General features: G+C 34.9%; 1 protein-coding gene and 1 long non-coding RNA gene across 3 annotated transcripts in view; one reads left to right on the top strand and one right to left on the bottom strand.

Moving 5' to 3' along the window:
- Positions 1-11752, top strand: part of HSPA4L (heat shock protein family A (Hsp70) member 4 like) — a 32444-nt gene extending 20692 nt beyond the window's left edge. Inside the window, exons 14-19 of the mRNA XM_070949120.1 lie at positions 2407-2538; positions 2741-2866; positions 5969-6076; positions 10110-10229; positions 10580-10741; positions 11526-11752. Of these exons, the coding sequence (XP_070805221.1) occupies positions 2407-2538; positions 2741-2866; positions 5969-6076; positions 10110-10229; positions 10580-10741; positions 11526-11711 (834 nt within the window). The 3' untranslated portion in view covers positions 11712-11752. The remainder of the gene's footprint in view (positions 1-2406; positions 2539-2740; positions 2867-5968; positions 6077-10109; positions 10230-10579; positions 10742-11525) is intronic.
- Positions 1-16773, bottom strand: part of LOC139320685 (uncharacterized) — a 30311-nt gene that overhangs the window by 11306 nt on the left and 2232 nt on the right. Inside the window, exons 2-3 of one of the 2 annotated variants that reach the window (XR_011600719.1) lie at positions 5175-5344; positions 3167-3526 (exon numbers count right to left, since the gene is read on the bottom strand). This is a non-coding gene — a long non-coding RNA (uncharacterized lncRNA). Of the gene's footprint in view, positions 1-3166; positions 3527-5174; positions 5345-16773 lie in introns of those variants that run through there. The other variant, XR_011600718.1, reaches the window with a different exon arrangement.

Below are 16773 nucleotides of genomic sequence, written 5' to 3' on the forward strand. Positions count from 1 at the left end.
TTGTGGCAGCCGACAGCCGCTGCCCTCACCACCCGGCATCTTGTCTACCCGATATTCCTGGTTCCCCTCCACCGTTTCTCTTGCTGCTTTTGCAGCCTCAATCGGCTGCAAAAGCAGCCGTGATTCTTGCCGTCTCTTCTCTCACTGGGCATGGCAGGGCTTTCTGCCTCTCACTTCTCCCCCTCTCCACCCCACCTACCACCCCTAAATTGTGCCCCAAAATAATAAGACCCCCCCTGAAAATAAGGCCAAGCCTTTATTTTGGGGTTCAAAAAAATATAAGACAGGGTCTTATTTTCAGGGAAACATGGTATGAGAATAGTGTGCCATGCTTTGACACATTGGCATTCTCACTTATAGTCATGTGAAAAAGAAAGTACACTATGAGTTCTATGGTTTTTACATATCAGAACATAGTAAAAATCATCTAGTCCTTATCAATTCTTAACAGTAAATAGAACCTCAGATGAACAACAATACACATCACACCATGTCATCATTTATTTTATAAAAAGAAAGCCAAACTGGAGAAGTCTTGTGTGAAAAACTAGTAAAGTACATCCTTATTGCTTCCATAAGGATGAAGAGGCTAAGTAGCAGCTTGATCAGCTAAACTTCAGCAAGTGCCCTTGATCAGCTAATCATCAGCAAGTGTGACTGCCTCTATAAAAGCCGAAGTTTTAGGAGTTTTCTGGTGTCCAGCATTGAGGTGTGTGTTAACGCAATGCCACAGAGGAAAAACATTAGCAATGATCTTAAGAGCACTAATCGTTGCTGCCTATCAATCTGGTGCAATGCTCAGAGAAATCAAAAAAGTCCAAGAGTTACATCTCAGACTCTACAGCAGGGGTCCCCAACCTCTGGGCCATGACCCATTAGTGGGCCATGAGCTGTTTGCAACCGGGCTGTGGAAATGGCGGGTGAATGTGGTGCATTCCCACATGCGTAAGCAGAGGGCAAGCATGTGCACATGTGCTCTACTTGCATGAGTGGTGGGCACATATGCATGCCACTTGCACAAATGGTGCTATTTGTGCGCGTTTGCCAGCCTCTTGCACGGAATGATCCCCTTCCCCCACCGCTGGTCCAGAAAGCCAGAAAAGTTGGGGAACTCTGCTGTACAGGACTCAGTTTGCATATTAAATGTTAAAGTTCATGACAGTACAATTAGAAAAAGACTGAAAAAGTATAGTTTGCTTTGAAGGATTGTCAGGAGAAAGCCTCTTCTCTCTAAAAAGAACATGGCAGCATGGCTTAGGTTTGCAAGGTTGCATTTGAACAAATCACAAGACTTCTGAAACATTGTCCTTTGGACAGATGAGACTAAAGTGGAGATGTTTGGCCATAATGCACAATGCCAAATTTGGCAAAAACTAAACGCAGTGTATCAGCGCAAACATCTCATACCAATCATCAAGTACAGTGGTGGAGAGGAGATGATTTGGGCTTGTTTATAACCTGGGAACCTTGTAGTCATCGAGTCAACTGAACTCTGTATACCAAAGTATCCTAGAGTCAAATATGAGGCCATCTGTTTACCAGTTAAAGCTTGGCTGACACTGGGTCATGCAACAGAACAATGATCCTAAGCACAACAGCAAATCTACAACTGAATGACTGAAAAAAGAAAAGAATCAAGGAATTGCAATGGCTCAGTCAAAATCCAGACCTCAAGAGAAATGCTGTGGCAGGACCTCAAGAGAGCTGTGCACAAATATCCACAAAGCTTAATGAATTGAAGCAACGAGGTAAAAAAGAATGGGCTAAAATTCCTCCACAACAATGTGAGAAACTGATAGAGTCATACAGAACACAGTTATTTCAAGTTATTGCTGCTAAAGGCGGTTCTATAAGCTATTGAATCATAAGGTGTATTTAGTTTTTCACAGATGGCTTTTCCATTTGGCTTTCTTTTTGTAATGGTGTAATATGTCATGTATTACTCACCTAAGGTTGTATTTACTAGTTTTGAAAACTGCTAAGGACCAGATGATTTTTACTATGTCCTGATATGTAAAACCATAAAACTCAGAGAGGATATACTTTCCTTCTTCACATGACTGTATGTTAAAAGGGTTTATGTAGAGGTAGGGTGGATGTTTGTCGTGTATAACCCTTGAAGAAACTGATGTGTGGACTGGTCTGACTGCTAGTCTAAAACACTTCAGGGTGAATTTATTTTCAAGCAATGTTGGAAAATAGAATCACTCTATTTTTCAAATCTTGTATTTTAAAATTCATAAGGAGTTAAAATGCAGAAATTGCAAGATAGTGGCTATTAAAAATGGCAGCATATTAGGATATTGCTTTATCTGCTAAATTTACATGTATAGTTTTTTTCATCAGATTTCTATCTTTATGTGTAATGGGAACAAATGTTATGATAACTAATTTCTTATTCTGCAGACTGCTTCAGGAGACAAGATTGATGCAAATCAGTCAAGCAAAACAAAGATCAAGAGCATTGATCTACCTATCCATGTTAACTTATATAGACAGGTTGAACAGGATCTTATTAATTGCTACATTGAAAATGAGGTAAGCAACTGCAGAAATCTTGAACCATAGAAGTGAAATAATTACAATTGTATCAGTGCAGAAAAGAAAAAATCGCTCTAATTGTTACTTGTAAATCCAGTAATTTGGGGTGGAAGAATATATTGTAGATGTATTTCAAGAAAAAAATCAACTGTGTTTTAAATTTGTGATTAAGTTATCTGAATTCTTTTATTTGCTGCAGCGGAAGATGATAATGCAAGACATTCTGGAGAAGGAGAAAAATGATGCCAAAAATGCTGTTGAAGAATATGTGTATGATTTGAGAGATAAGCTTTGTGGCGTCTATGAAAAATTCATAACTGAAGATGTAAGAATTCTCATGAATCTATAACATGATGAAGTCCTTTACAATAACATTAGTATTAAAATGGCTGCATCTGTAATAAAGCATTGCAGTGAGTTGGTTCTAGTTATATTTCTAATTATATTGTCAATAACCCTTTAAAATCAGTGGAGAAAATTAATTAAGATAAATTTGAGCTTCCATTGATTATAACTATTTTACTCTATAAATCAGTTCAAATGCTCCTAAACTTTATTAGATTTTCTCATAAGTTTACATAAATTTCTAACGATCTGTGAATTTTGAGGTGTTTTTCTTTCTTTTTCTTTTTGGACTGGGAGGAAGGGAAGATTGTTAAATGTCTCCATTTTATTACTTAACAGCTTTTAACTCCTTCAAGGTTTTCTCCTCACTGACACATCAAGGCAGATTATGGATGAATTTCTATTAAACTAAAAGTTACACTGAATGCTATTTAAGAAGGAAATGAAAATAAAACTACTGTTTTAATGATTAAATTATATTCATTAAAACAGTAATATACATTCCTGGAGGCCTTCAGGAATGTTGTCTTCCTTACTGCCAGGCATGGACCAGAAGCAAAGATCAAGCCTTCCCTGCTTGTCCTTTAGTAGTATCTTTTCCATTGTATTGGGCCAGAATGATTTATTGAAATGTTCCATTCTAGTAGCAGGAGCATCAGCAGTAATCAAAAGAAGAAAAAGCAGGAGGGAACAAAAAGAAAACAATAATTAATTTTATTTTATGCTCTCTACATGGGGCTCCCCTTGGGGTGCACCCGGAGGCTGCAGTTGGTCCAGAATGCAGCCGCGCAGGGGATTATGGGAGCGACGGGGCGCTCACATATAACACCTCTCCTGCGCGAGCTGCACTGGCTTCCTGTGGTCTTCTGGGTGCGCTTCAAGGTGTTGGTGACCACCTTTAAAGCGCTCCATGGCTTAGGGCCGGGGTATTTGCGAGACCGCCTTCTGCCGCCAATAGCCTCCCACCGACCGGTTCACTCGCAAAGAGAGGGCCTCCTCAGGGTGCCATCGGCCAGGCATGCCGGCTGGCGACCCACAGGGGGAGAGCCTTCTCTGTGGCAGCACCTGCCCTCTGGAATGACCTGCCCCCTGAGATATGCACGATATCAGACCTCCGGACTTTTCGTCGGGCCCTGAAGACACACTTGTTCCATCTAGCTGGGCTGGCTTGATCCCATCCTCTCAGTTTTTTAATCGAATTCGGTTTTAATTGGGCTGTTTTAAATTCAGGCCAAAATTATTTAATTGTTTTTTAAAATGTTTTTAAATTTTATATGCTATGTTTTATTCTGGCTGTACACCGCCCTGAGTCCCGCAGGAGAAGGGCGGTATAGAAATATAATAAAATAAATAATAAATAAATAAATAAATATTTTATTAGATTTTTATACCGCCCTTCTCCCACTGGACTCAGGGCGCTGGACAGCCAAGAATAAAAACATCACATACAAAATTTAATTTTTTTTTAAAAAAAGAATTAAATTTTGGCCCAATAAATTTAAAACACTCCAACTAAAATCAATTAACAATTAAAATATCTAAGGGGGGGTGTTAAGCCAGCCCGGCTTGATGAAATAAAAGTTTTAAGGGCACGGTGAAAAGCACGGAGATCTGGGATCCTACGTATCTCCGAGGGGCAGGTCGTTCCAGAGGACAGGTGCTGCCACAGAGAAGGCCCTACCCCTGGGGGTCACCAGCTGACGTCTGGCCGACGGCACCCTGAGGAGTCCCTCTCTGTGGGAGCGTACTGGCCGGTGGGAGGCTATCGGTGCCAGAAGGCAGTCCCGTAAGTACCCAGGCCCTAAGCCATGGAGCACTTTAAAGGTGGTAACCAGCACCTTGAAGCGCACCCGGAAGACCGCCGGAAGCCAGTGCAGCTCGCGCAGGAGAGGCATCACATGGGAGCGCCCCATCACTCACCTCTACGTGAATTACTGGTGGGATAGTGGGCATGATTTCCTTTAGTTACAAGCCTTCATTCTCTTAGTAAATGCTGAACTTTTAAAGAACAACATATTCATATATGTAGGTGTTTTCAATCCTATACATTAAAATTGTCTTTGCTCATTTAAGCATTCAAACAAAGCTCATTTATTGTTTATTTATTGGTTCGATTTATATGCCGCCCTTTTCCGGAGACTCAGGGCGGCTTACAATGCGTTAAGCAATAGCCTTCATACTTTTGTATATACCTGCTTAGTAGGGCTTTTGCCCCCCCCCAAAGCGGTGTTCTTTTTTATACAAAGTCAGCTTATTGCCCCCACAAACCGGGTCCTCATTTTACCTACCTCGAAAGGATGGAAGGCTGAGTCAATGTTGAGCCTGGTGAGATTTGAACTTGCAGTAATTGCAGGCAGCTGGTGTTACTTAACAATGCTTTAATCTGCGCCACCAAGGCTCCTTGTTTTAATGTCTGTTTCAATTTTTTAAATTCCATGTTCTTGGTGTTACAATATACCTACAGAAATATAAACATTGATATTACATTTATTAAAATCTCTTTCTGCACACTTTGGCAAGGAAAGTAGCATGTATTCCCAATACAGATTTAAATACAGTAAATTCCAGAAGTATTGTCATTATTACGTATAGAATTAAACCAGTTAGATATTTTAATGAGAAAATCTTAAATGGAATTATGGTCTACCTGTGTTGCTGTTAAATTAACCATTAGATTTAGATCTAATGTATATTTATATTACATTTGCCTAACTATTAACATTTACTACAAGGGTTGATGCAGAATGTGTGTAGGAGAGACTTAAAGCTAGATTATGATATTCCTGAAATAACTAAAACCAAGAATTCTCTATTTATACTATATACTTCTAGTAAATATATTATTTTCCTCCAAGTTAACTTTAAAATATTAAATAGCAAGAAGCCCTATCTTTGACATTGCAGTTATAGTTATTTGTTCTTTATGAATGGTGTAGAAATAAGAGCTTACAAAAGATGCTTTGGTTATAATCTTATTACTGTAATTCAGTGTAAGTAGTGAAATATTGTAGAATTATTTTTTCACTAGTTTAAAATGATAAAAGTCAATGGCTTATTATATGCTGTACTATTTTCCCTCTAGGATTCAAGAAAAATAACATTAATGTTAGAGGATGTAGAAATTTGGCTTTATGAAGATGGAGAGGACCAACCAAAACATGTATATGTGGAAAAACTTCAGGAAATGAAAGTAAGCTTTCCATTGTCCCCAAGTGCTTTTTCAAGAGGCAACTGGACTTCCTTTATCTTTGAAGACGTTTTGCTTCTCATCCAAGAAGCTGTTTCAGCTCTGACTAGATGGTGGGGAATGGAAGGATTTATACTCCTTGCAGACAGCTGGTCATTTGCATTCTTGTTGAGAGTTGTTGTTTATCTGTGCTGTCAGGGTCACCTGAATGGTGCAAATGGATGTTGAGCCTTCTTGGAACTGTTGAAAGGACTGTGTTGTAGACTGGAGAGAGATATCATATCCCTCCCCCTCTATTGAGAGGCCTGTTCAATTTTGACATAGATGGCCTCTTTGACCCCTCTTTCAAACCAGTGGTCTTCTATCCAAAATGTGGACTTTGGTGTCTTCAAAAGAGTAGCGTTTGTCTTTTAAATGCATGGGTTTGTTCTATGTCATGCCATGCGTTTATTAAATAGCTGCTTTGTTTCCCCAATGTACAGATCTGCAAATGGCTCACTGCATTGTACTGCATATACTACATTTCTGAGTTTGTGTCTGGGTATTTTATCCTTCAGCTGGATAAGCTTCTACCTTAGTGTATTCTTGGGTTTGAAGTGTATACATATGTTGTGTTGGCTGAAGATCCTCCTGGCTTTTCCGATATTTCTGCAATATATGGAAAGACAACATTGCTTCATTTATTGTTCTCTTCTTTGTCTATTGTGGAGCAGCTCCTGTTGGGTCTTTTTTGAAACTTGATGAAAGCCCACTTGGGATAGCCACACATTCTGAGGGCTTCCTTGATGTGTTTTAGTTCTTTTTCTTTCCCATCTTTGCGGTGGGCAGACCTTCAGCTCAGTGGTGCATGGTTCTGATAACTCCCATTTTGTGCTCTAGTGGGTGATAAAAATCAAAATGATCTGTGTGTGTGTGTGGGGGGGGGGTTTCTGTAAATTTCAATGTTAAGGTTTCTGTCTTTGTTAATGTGTACTGCACAGCCCAGGAAGTCTAGACTATTTTCCTTAACATCTTCCCGTGTGAATTTGATGTATCTGTTCACAGAGTTGATATGTTTGGTGAACACTTACAATTCCTGTCTTTTGATCTTGATCCATCTATCATCCACATACCTATACCAGTCAGTGGGCAGAATTTTGGTGAAGGGCTTTAGGGCTTCTATTTCTACCTCTTCCATGTATAGATTTGGCCACAATGCGGGACATAGGTGAACCCATAGCGCAGCCGTGTTTTTGTCTATAGAAACCTTCACTGTATTTAAAATAGGTAGTGATCAGGCAGAGGTCCAGCACGGCATATATGTGGCCTCGGCTGAGGTTGGCTCTGTCACCTAAGGTGCTGTCTTGTAGCAGTCGTTTCTTCAGTACCGTGATTGCTTCAGTTTATGAAATACAGGTGAAGAGGGAAGTTACATCTTAAGAAACGATTCCATAGTCTCATCCTGGTCCAGTTTTAGTTTCCAAACCTTTCTGACGAAGTCCTGTAAATTGCTGATGTGATGGGTGGTGTGCCAACTAGAGGAGCTAATAAGGTGGTTAGATGTTTCACAATATTGTACGTAACATGACAGAGTTGATGCTGCTGACAGTTGGTCTGAGGGGAGTTCCCTCTTTGTGGATTTTAGGGAGTCCATATATGCATGGTGTGGCTTCCCTAGGGTAAAGACGGTAGCACTGTGGCTTGTCAATGGCATTGGCCTTCAGTTGTTGTTGCAAGAAATAAATGACCTTTTTCTTGTAACTGCTGGTGGGATCTCTCTTCAGAGTCTCATCCTTCCATTCTCTACCATCCAGTCAGCTGGATGAGAAATGAAATTTCTTCAAAGAAAAACAAGGAAGTCCAGTTGCCTCTTGAAAAAGCAGCTTTTTCAAGACATGATTTGGTCAATACTCTGTTCATAAAATATGTATGTGAAAGAAAAAATCAATAAAACATGTTTAAAAAAGAAAGAAAGAAAAAGCATCTTTGGAACAACTATGACCTTGATGACTGAGAATCTCCATAGACATTAAGCTTTCCATTGCTAGAAATAAAGGGCCTGAATTTGTTCTCTGTAGTGTCCTTAATTGTAATCTCTATTTATATTTCTAGAAACTTGATACTGTATTTTTTAAGTTACTGGAATATCAGAGACTGCAAGATTTTATTTGTGTAAATATATATTCATATAAATTAGATGGAATTGCAGTGGATTATCTGACTTCTGTCTTGAGAACTGCTACCAGACTTTCCTGTTGATTTCCCTGACTAAAATGAGTTTTTATCTGTTATTCTTCTTTATATCTTTCTCCACATTTTGTTTCTACCATGTGCATCACTTCCTTATGGATTCCTTTGAGTTTTTAAAACATTTCACTTCTGCTTTGAAGAATCCCAGCAATTCTAACAACTTTTTAAAATTTTCCCCTTTTTATCCCATTCACCCTTCCTTTGTATATTTGTTTGCCATTTGGTTTTTGTTCAGTTTCACTATATGAAACTACCACCTCAATATATTTCTTCAATTCTAATCACTCACATTTGAACTCAATCCACATTAATTATCAAGCCTCTATCTTTATCATAGCACAAACATTTTGAAGTTACTTGCATTTCCATGTATCAAAGAGTAAAAAAACATGGTGTTATACAACAGTCATTTTTTCTTCCAACAAAGATTAATTTCTCAAAATAAACCCATAATTTTGCAGACTGCACTTGTATAGGGAACAGTAACAGTTCTTCCAATCATTCAGTTCTTCACACAGGTTTAAGCAGGTCATATAGCCATTCAATAAGCTTAGCGTATTGCTATGTCATTTGTTCAATTACATCATCAAAATTGTAACCTTAACATTTTCAGCATTCCAATGGAGAGAGAGAGAGAGACTGATTTATCAATTCACTCCTATATTATAAACAAGATATTGTAAAATATCAGGGAATCTCTGTCATTTACACATTGCTGCATTCGTTAATTAGTATAAAGTATCTTTTACAAAACATCACACATTTATGACTGTCATTCCTTGACATCTGGAATAATACCACTTTTCTATTTTTTTAATTAATTATTTTTGACACACACACACACACACACACACACACACACACACACACACACTCATGCTCAACCCAGTCACAGTTCCTTATAAAGTCAAATTCCAAAGCTTTGGTACATAATTCAAGTTTACATTAACATGTAAAGTATTAAAAGATATTTTAAATAGTAAAATTTCCCCATAAATCTAATCACAGTTCAAAAAAGATGTCAAATGATTGCATGACTATATCATATAGTCAATTTTTTAATACCTCCAGCACAAAAAAAATGATGTCCATCCTTTCAAATACATTCTTCGAAGAGTTCTGTACACCCTAAATACATTTTTGATGGATCAATCTTAATCTCAAACCTACAGATACAATTTCAACGTTCTAAGAACATGAAGCCACTGATGTGACTTTATCAGAAATTCCAGTTCTATAGACAATGTTTAAAATAGAGATGTCTACTTTAAAAATAGTGAGCTTTTGACAGATGTTATAGGTTTTATTCTGTCATGGTTCCATCAAGTAAATTATTTTTGAGGAGCTTTGGCTTCCTCAAAAATAGCTTTGGCTTCCTCAAAAATACTTTACTTGATGGATCCATTATCATGATCCCACCTTACAATCTGCTTGAGCATTAGATTTCTTGCCAAGCCTCAGATACTTTTTAGATCTTTTATTGTGTTCGTTTCATTTGTATCCTGCCTTTCTACCAGCGGATTGGAATGGCAGCTATTCCAAACTATAGTCGATAGTGGAAAATGTAAGAAAAAAGCATTGGATTTCCTATTTTAAGCAAGGAACTCAACTACCTATTCTAGAATTCCCACACAATTAAGATATAGGCTTGTTGGCTGTCATATGTGATCTATTTTCTTGGTTTCTTTCATATGGTGATTAGTCATTTATAAGTAGTTCTGATCAATTATTAAAAAGATTTTATCTTCATGTATATTTTTTCTACATTTTAATGAGTATTTCTACAATATATTTCCTCTATTTCTAGAAATTTGGTGGCCCTATTCATGATAGATATAAGGAATACGAAGAAAGACCAAAAGCTTTATTTGATTTAGAAAATAAACTCCAGACCCTTATGAAAGCTCTAGAAGAATACGAAAAAAAGGTAGGGCAGTATATGTGTTTTTAATAATAATTATTCATAAATAATTACATTATATGGACATTTTCAAAAAATGTATATAAAATTGAAATCTAATTTTCAAAATTAGATATATAAGATAATTTGGGCTTATGATAGCAATACTCCAGCTCCACTTGGAACAGGAATTTCTAAAGCCAAAGGCTGTAATAAATAAGGCTGTATTTTCAAATTCCTTTAAATTTATAATTATCTTTAACCAAATGTTTTTGTTCAAGTAACAAATCATTATGAAATCAACTCTTGTATAATCCATTATGGGATAAACCTATTGTTTATTATTTGTTGAATATTTTTAAATATTTTCTCTGTAGGATAAAAAATATGATCACATTGATCCTGTTGATATGGAAAAGGTTGAAAAATATGCCAGTGAAGCTATGAATTGGTTGAGCTCAAAGATGCATATACAGCACAGACTGAATTTGACACAGGATCCTATTATTACGGTGGCAGAAATAAAAGCAAAATCTAAGGTAAATTAACTTTGGGATTGAATTATTCTAATGGAAAAATAGGAGGAATTAGCCTAAGAATAGCTTAGTATTTCAAATGATATCAGGACACAAATATATTTTGGCAAAAGAGAACTACAACAAATAGATATTTCTTAAGTTTCCATAGAAATGCATATGGCGTAGGTCAATCTGCTATACCTGTTCATATGTTAGCAAGGTTCTCTAGGTGATGAAGTTGTCCTACCTTTTTATATAGGCCTATAGGCCATGAATGTATCTTATTCTCCTGCCTCCCGTTTTCCCCCACAAGGTCGGTTGGGCTGAGACTGCTCCAAATTATCCAGCTGGCTTGCATGCCTAAGGGAGGCCTAGAACTTACACTATCCTGATTTGTAGGCCAGTATTTTAACCGCTATCCCTCTCAAGTGTTAAATTCAGATGTTAGCATATACCAAGTATATTTAAATCAGGAGAATATGGTTTGATCCATGAGTTTTTTTATTCCATTGATGAAGAGGTTTCTATTATTAATCTATTAAAGCTAAAATTATTCATCTATGTGCTTTTGCTGCTGGAAGAAAAAACAGTAAAAAATCCCTCTATTTTCAAAATTTAAAAACATGTAAGGAAGTTTATTAGAGACTACTTATGTTGACTTGTATGCTATCGTGTTGTTTAATATCTAATTATGGGCAATTTTATAAATTTATTGCTAAGCTTACTTCTTGTATTTTACATTGTAATAAATTTCATAGGCCATTGTGTTATTTGTATGGTAATTATAATTATTTTTTCCTAATAGGAACTGGACAATTTATGTAATCCAATTATTTACAAACCTAAGTCCAAAGCAGAACCACTGTCTAAAGATCAAGGAAAATCTAATAGTGAACAAAACAGGCCAATGAATGGACAAAGCAGCTCTGATACTAAATTAGACGATAATTGCCAGCAGCCTAAATCATCTGAAGAAATGGACATGGACTAAGTTTTACAATTCTTTGAGTTCATTAAAAACAGTGCAAGTAATCAGAGGGTCCTTTTTTTCTTAATTCACACTACGTATGTTCAGTTATTTAAAAAACTTTCTGTCCTTTATTCTTTTCATTAGGTTTGAAAGTGTTTTTCTATTGAGTACATTCTCATTGTTCATTCCATTAAGCTTATTGTGAAGCTTTAGTTGAATATAGATTGTAATCAGTTTAAGCTTTTATGATATATTTTATATCAAAGAGGCAGAATTGATACATAAATGACAACAATCTACCTTATTCAAAGCTTTTATTGTAAGCCACTGCTCCTTTATTTATGAAAGACCACTGTATTGCACTTTCGATGCTGAAGTGTAGATTTTTGCATCTTCATTTTAGAAAATATTCAGTTTGACATGGCTTGAACATTGCCACAAGACGCACTGACCTTTTTTTTAATTGTTGTATTGTTCTAATATAAATATTAAAATAGAGATTAGTTGGCAAACTAGTTCAGCTTGTTGATGTAACACAAAAACCTGTAAGAATTTTGTTGATCAATATCCAAAGCTTGAAAGGACCTTACACCAGCAGCATTCTTTGTCAGCAAACTAGTAACAAGATTTAAAATAAAACTTGTGGTCCCCGTGTTCACACGGTCCTGTATCATATTTTGTGTTGATGCCGAGATGCTCTTAAAGCTGTAATAGTATGGAATTGGAAGACTGTAACGAGACACACATGCTTTCATTTCTCTTAAATACCTCTGACCTAACTGGCTTCGGTTTATTCAGAATGCTGCCTTTGACTGTTTTTACAAAATGCCCTTCTTGGAATTAAACGTAAAAAATACACACATAATATATTGTCATCAATTAATATTACTTACACAGTATTCCTTATTTTTTTTTACTTGGCAAAAATAATATTCTTGGTTAGAGACTGTGCTTACTGAAAGTTCATACTAGTAATCATTTTTGGTAATTGTCCCAAGCATTTGCAGAATATCATTTGATATATCTTTAACAAATAGATAAAACAAGCTACTAACATTTAAGCTTAATATCAGTACAGATGAATCTAAAAAACAATCTTAAAACATGCTAATATCACTTAGCAATTTTTTAATCAAAGTAATCATGTGGAGACTGAGAATCCTTCATTGCTCATTCCAATTTTTGGCTGAAAAATTATAACATACAATGTATGTATGCTTTTGCAAAAATCTTGTAAATCAGATTTCTATTCTTTTTATTCCACATATAAATTGATTTGCTAAATTATTAAATTTTAGATTTAACTGAAGAAATCAATTTTCTGCTGCTGCCAAAAAAAAAAAAAAAGTTTGTTCTTCAGCAACCAGAGACACATTATTTTGTCCTAAAGAGGAATTACTGGTATATTTATTTTATTTATTTTATTTTATTTTGAATTTGTATACCGCCCTTCTCCCTGAGGACTCAGGGCGGTGAACAGCCAAGTAAAAACATCAAAGTACAAATATTAAAATACAGTTAAAATATACATATATAAATTTGGCCCCATTAATTAAAAATAATAAACAAAACACTTAAAAACACTTAAAAAAATTATGTTCTTTTTCTGAGTATAGCATGTGTTTTAGTATATCATATTCATATTGGTGTAGTATGGTAGACACTGCTTTCCCATCTGTCCCAATTGATTAAAAGAAGAGTGACACAAAAACATTTGCCAACTACTGTTCAGCCAGCCTATCATGCCAGCCAATCGATTATAACCAAATTGCTTTGGAATATAGCATAAATAACCGAGGATAGTTTACTAAGGAGAACCCACTACATAAAGCATTAAGCACATTTTATATTATTTTGTCTTATATTTCTACTGTTTATGCAATCAATTTTGTACAAGCAGTAATTATAGAAGCCTTTTCACGTATATAGTCTTTACCTATGTAAGCCTGTGGTAAATTTTGAATATATGTTTATGTTATTGTATATTAATTCAGTGTATGGTACAATAACAGGTCTACAATTTATGATTTATTTTAAACCTTCTAGTTTAGGGTATTATGCGTCTATATAATGATTTATTCTTTCCACAATTAGCTATGTTTTAGTTGATGGATTTTTGATGGATCATGAAAGGGAAAGTAGTATGTCATCTTTCTGTTTAAATACTCACTTGACATTAGACTGGAGAATTAATTTAAAGTGCAGTATAAAAATATGTGATGGGATATTAATACAAAAAAGCACAATAGTATATAAAAAGTGTACAGAACATTCTATATTGAAAAAATTGTCCTCTTATGAGCATATATAAGAAAAAGTTGCTCAAATACTAACTTAAAGAGTAAATAAAGGAAAATAAATTCCAAAAAGTTTGTGAAATACAAAAGAATATGTAACCTATAATGACAAGCTTTTTATGGGATGGAATCCTTTTCATTAGTTGCATGAAGTACTAGCCTTACAAGGATAGATATGATATAAACAGAGACATGTAAAATGAAGTTAAATACCAATGACATGAAAAAGTTGCAGTCTATGGCACTTCCAGTGTAGAAAAAATAGTTGTCCTTACAATAATAGATGTTAATGAAAAATGCTTATGAGCATAAGGAAATCCTAAAGGAATACTTTGTGCAAGTGCTTCGCAGTTTCATATGGCTTGTTTCCCCACCAGGTTTCGAAAACTGGTTTTCTTGTCTTACACTGTGTTAAACTTAACCAAGGATAAATTTGTTAACTATGATTTATTAAGGGATACTATTCTGAATACACATTCTTAGCCAGGAACAAAACCATCTTGCAAAACCTTATTGGATTCTATCTACTATTACATAAGAATTCCAGGAGATGCTAAACCTGCCAATGATTGGCTAATGTTTCACCTGTGGAATTAATTCTACTCTTTTCTCAATCCTGATATTAGTATATATGAACATGGGCAATTTAGTTTTACAAAAATAGTTTTGATACTACCTGGTTTTATTCCTATGTGACCAGTTGTCTTACAATAGAAAATTGATTAATAAACTTAATTACATTAGCTAATTTTGATCAGCTCCCACTGTTTAGTTATTTAGACATCCCTAACTTCCTCCCATTTCCCTCTTCACATAGTATCAAATTATATTTAATGCCTTGTCTACCTAATTATAGTAATACACTAATTTCTTTCTAAAATAATTTCTTGGAAAATACAATCCATTTTAATAAACTTTTCAAACTATCCTCAAACTAAATTGGACTAAAACTCAAAATATTTTTGTGAAAATATAATGAAGTTTATTGTAGAGAAAGAGAGAAGCATGAATGGCCAGGGCTCCTAGAGGACAATTAGAAACTTGCTTTTTTCTCTCTTATACACAACCAAAACATTATACATGCCTTAAAGGTCAGACTTAATAAGGAAAAATTTTTCAGAGCAGCTTGGATGGAACTGGGATCTCAGCTGCCATTTGCATATTATGGAGGGTATAAATTTGCTAAATTACAATGGCTAATTAGAAAGAAAACATTTTAATAATTTAAGTCTGAACTACGGAAAGTGAATTCATACTTAGTTTATACCCATTTCATGATGTACTGTTTTTTAAAAGTATGATCTACATGGACATAAGTCTCATGATGGTACTCAACACAGACTTGGGGGAGGGGAGGCACTTAAACACTCCATTTGAAAGAAACACTTAAGTATTAGCAAGAAGCTGAATTGAACTCACCTGCCATTGTGAAAGTGATTAGTTCAGCAAATTTTTGTATTATGTAGCAAAGTGTCCTCAACTTGCATAAATCTATAGCAGTGTTACAAAATGTTTCATATATATTTGAACAGATAGACTCTTTCATAGTGACATGCACAAATTGACAAATATGTCAATTGACTTCTAAGTAGCAATACAAATTGCTAGATTGTATGTAATATATTTTTAATAAATATTTAAATTTACTTCTTAAACTTCAACTAATTGTTACATAAGACTTCTTTATTGCTGTTGGTTTCACTGTTGTACAATTATGATTTATTCTCAATTGTATATCTGTGATGGGAGTAATATTCTAGAATTTAGGATGACTTGAGTTCTTCATAGGCTAAAAAAAATGTAAACATTTAAAATGTTTTATCCATTATCCACACAATTAGACTTTCTCCTGAAATCTAAGAAGTTATTACAGCATTATCTATATTATTTATTTATTTAGATTTATTTAGATTTATTTATTTATTTATTTATTTATTTTTAAATTTGATTTATATGCCGCCCTTCTCCGAAGACTCAGGGCGGCTTACAATGCGTTAAGCAATATTGCTACCTATCTCACTTTGAGGTGACTCTGGGCACCTGAACTAACATTAAAAACCAATAAAACCATGAACAATAAAAAATCCATAATAACCGTAAAATTTATTTAGTAACAATAATTTTTAATTATAGTCTGTTAATATACAGTAGAAGAGACAAAGAATTTATAAACCTTATATAATCATGAATGTTTTGATCTGAAATATAAAAGGTAATCTATTTTAAATGTATATATTTTAAGTCATGATAAAATAAAATAGTAGAGAATAGATCCAAATTAAATTTCAGTTGCCACTCTATGTTGGAAAACCATAAGTTTGAGTATATCTTATTCAAGAACAATGATGAGCTATTTAAATTTTCTTTATAAGCTGTAGAATGTTTCATCACAAAATATTCAACATGCAAGATTCAAATCATACCATTTATCTTGGTAACTTTTATCCTTTATAACAAAATGACAAGAACTTCCAAATCCAATAGAAAACGGTGTAACATGCAATAGCTATGCCATTAAAAATAAAGCACAAATGCAGGTGAAATTATTGCAGAACAGTAATTAATTGCAATGTGTGTGGCAGCATATAGCTAATCTTGAAAGTGAATCAAGATGGCCAGGCAGGACTGACTTAATAGGGCGATCTATAAGGGAATCTAGATCTAATACTTTCCTATGAGTGCTAAGAAAATTGCATGGATCAAGCTGCAAAGTCCTACCCTTATGTAAGGATTTTAGTTTTCTTGCAGTAAGTTCATTACCAACCCAAGTTAACAGTACTTTGACA

This window comes from Pituophis catenifer, unplaced genomic scaffold, assembly GCF_029215685.1.
Source record: "Pituophis catenifer annectens isolate HBS135680 unplaced genomic scaffold, rPitCat1.0.hap2 SCAF_8, whole genome shotgun sequence".
Taxonomy (NCBI): Eukaryota; Metazoa; Chordata; class Lepidosauria; order Squamata; family Colubridae; genus Pituophis; species Pituophis catenifer.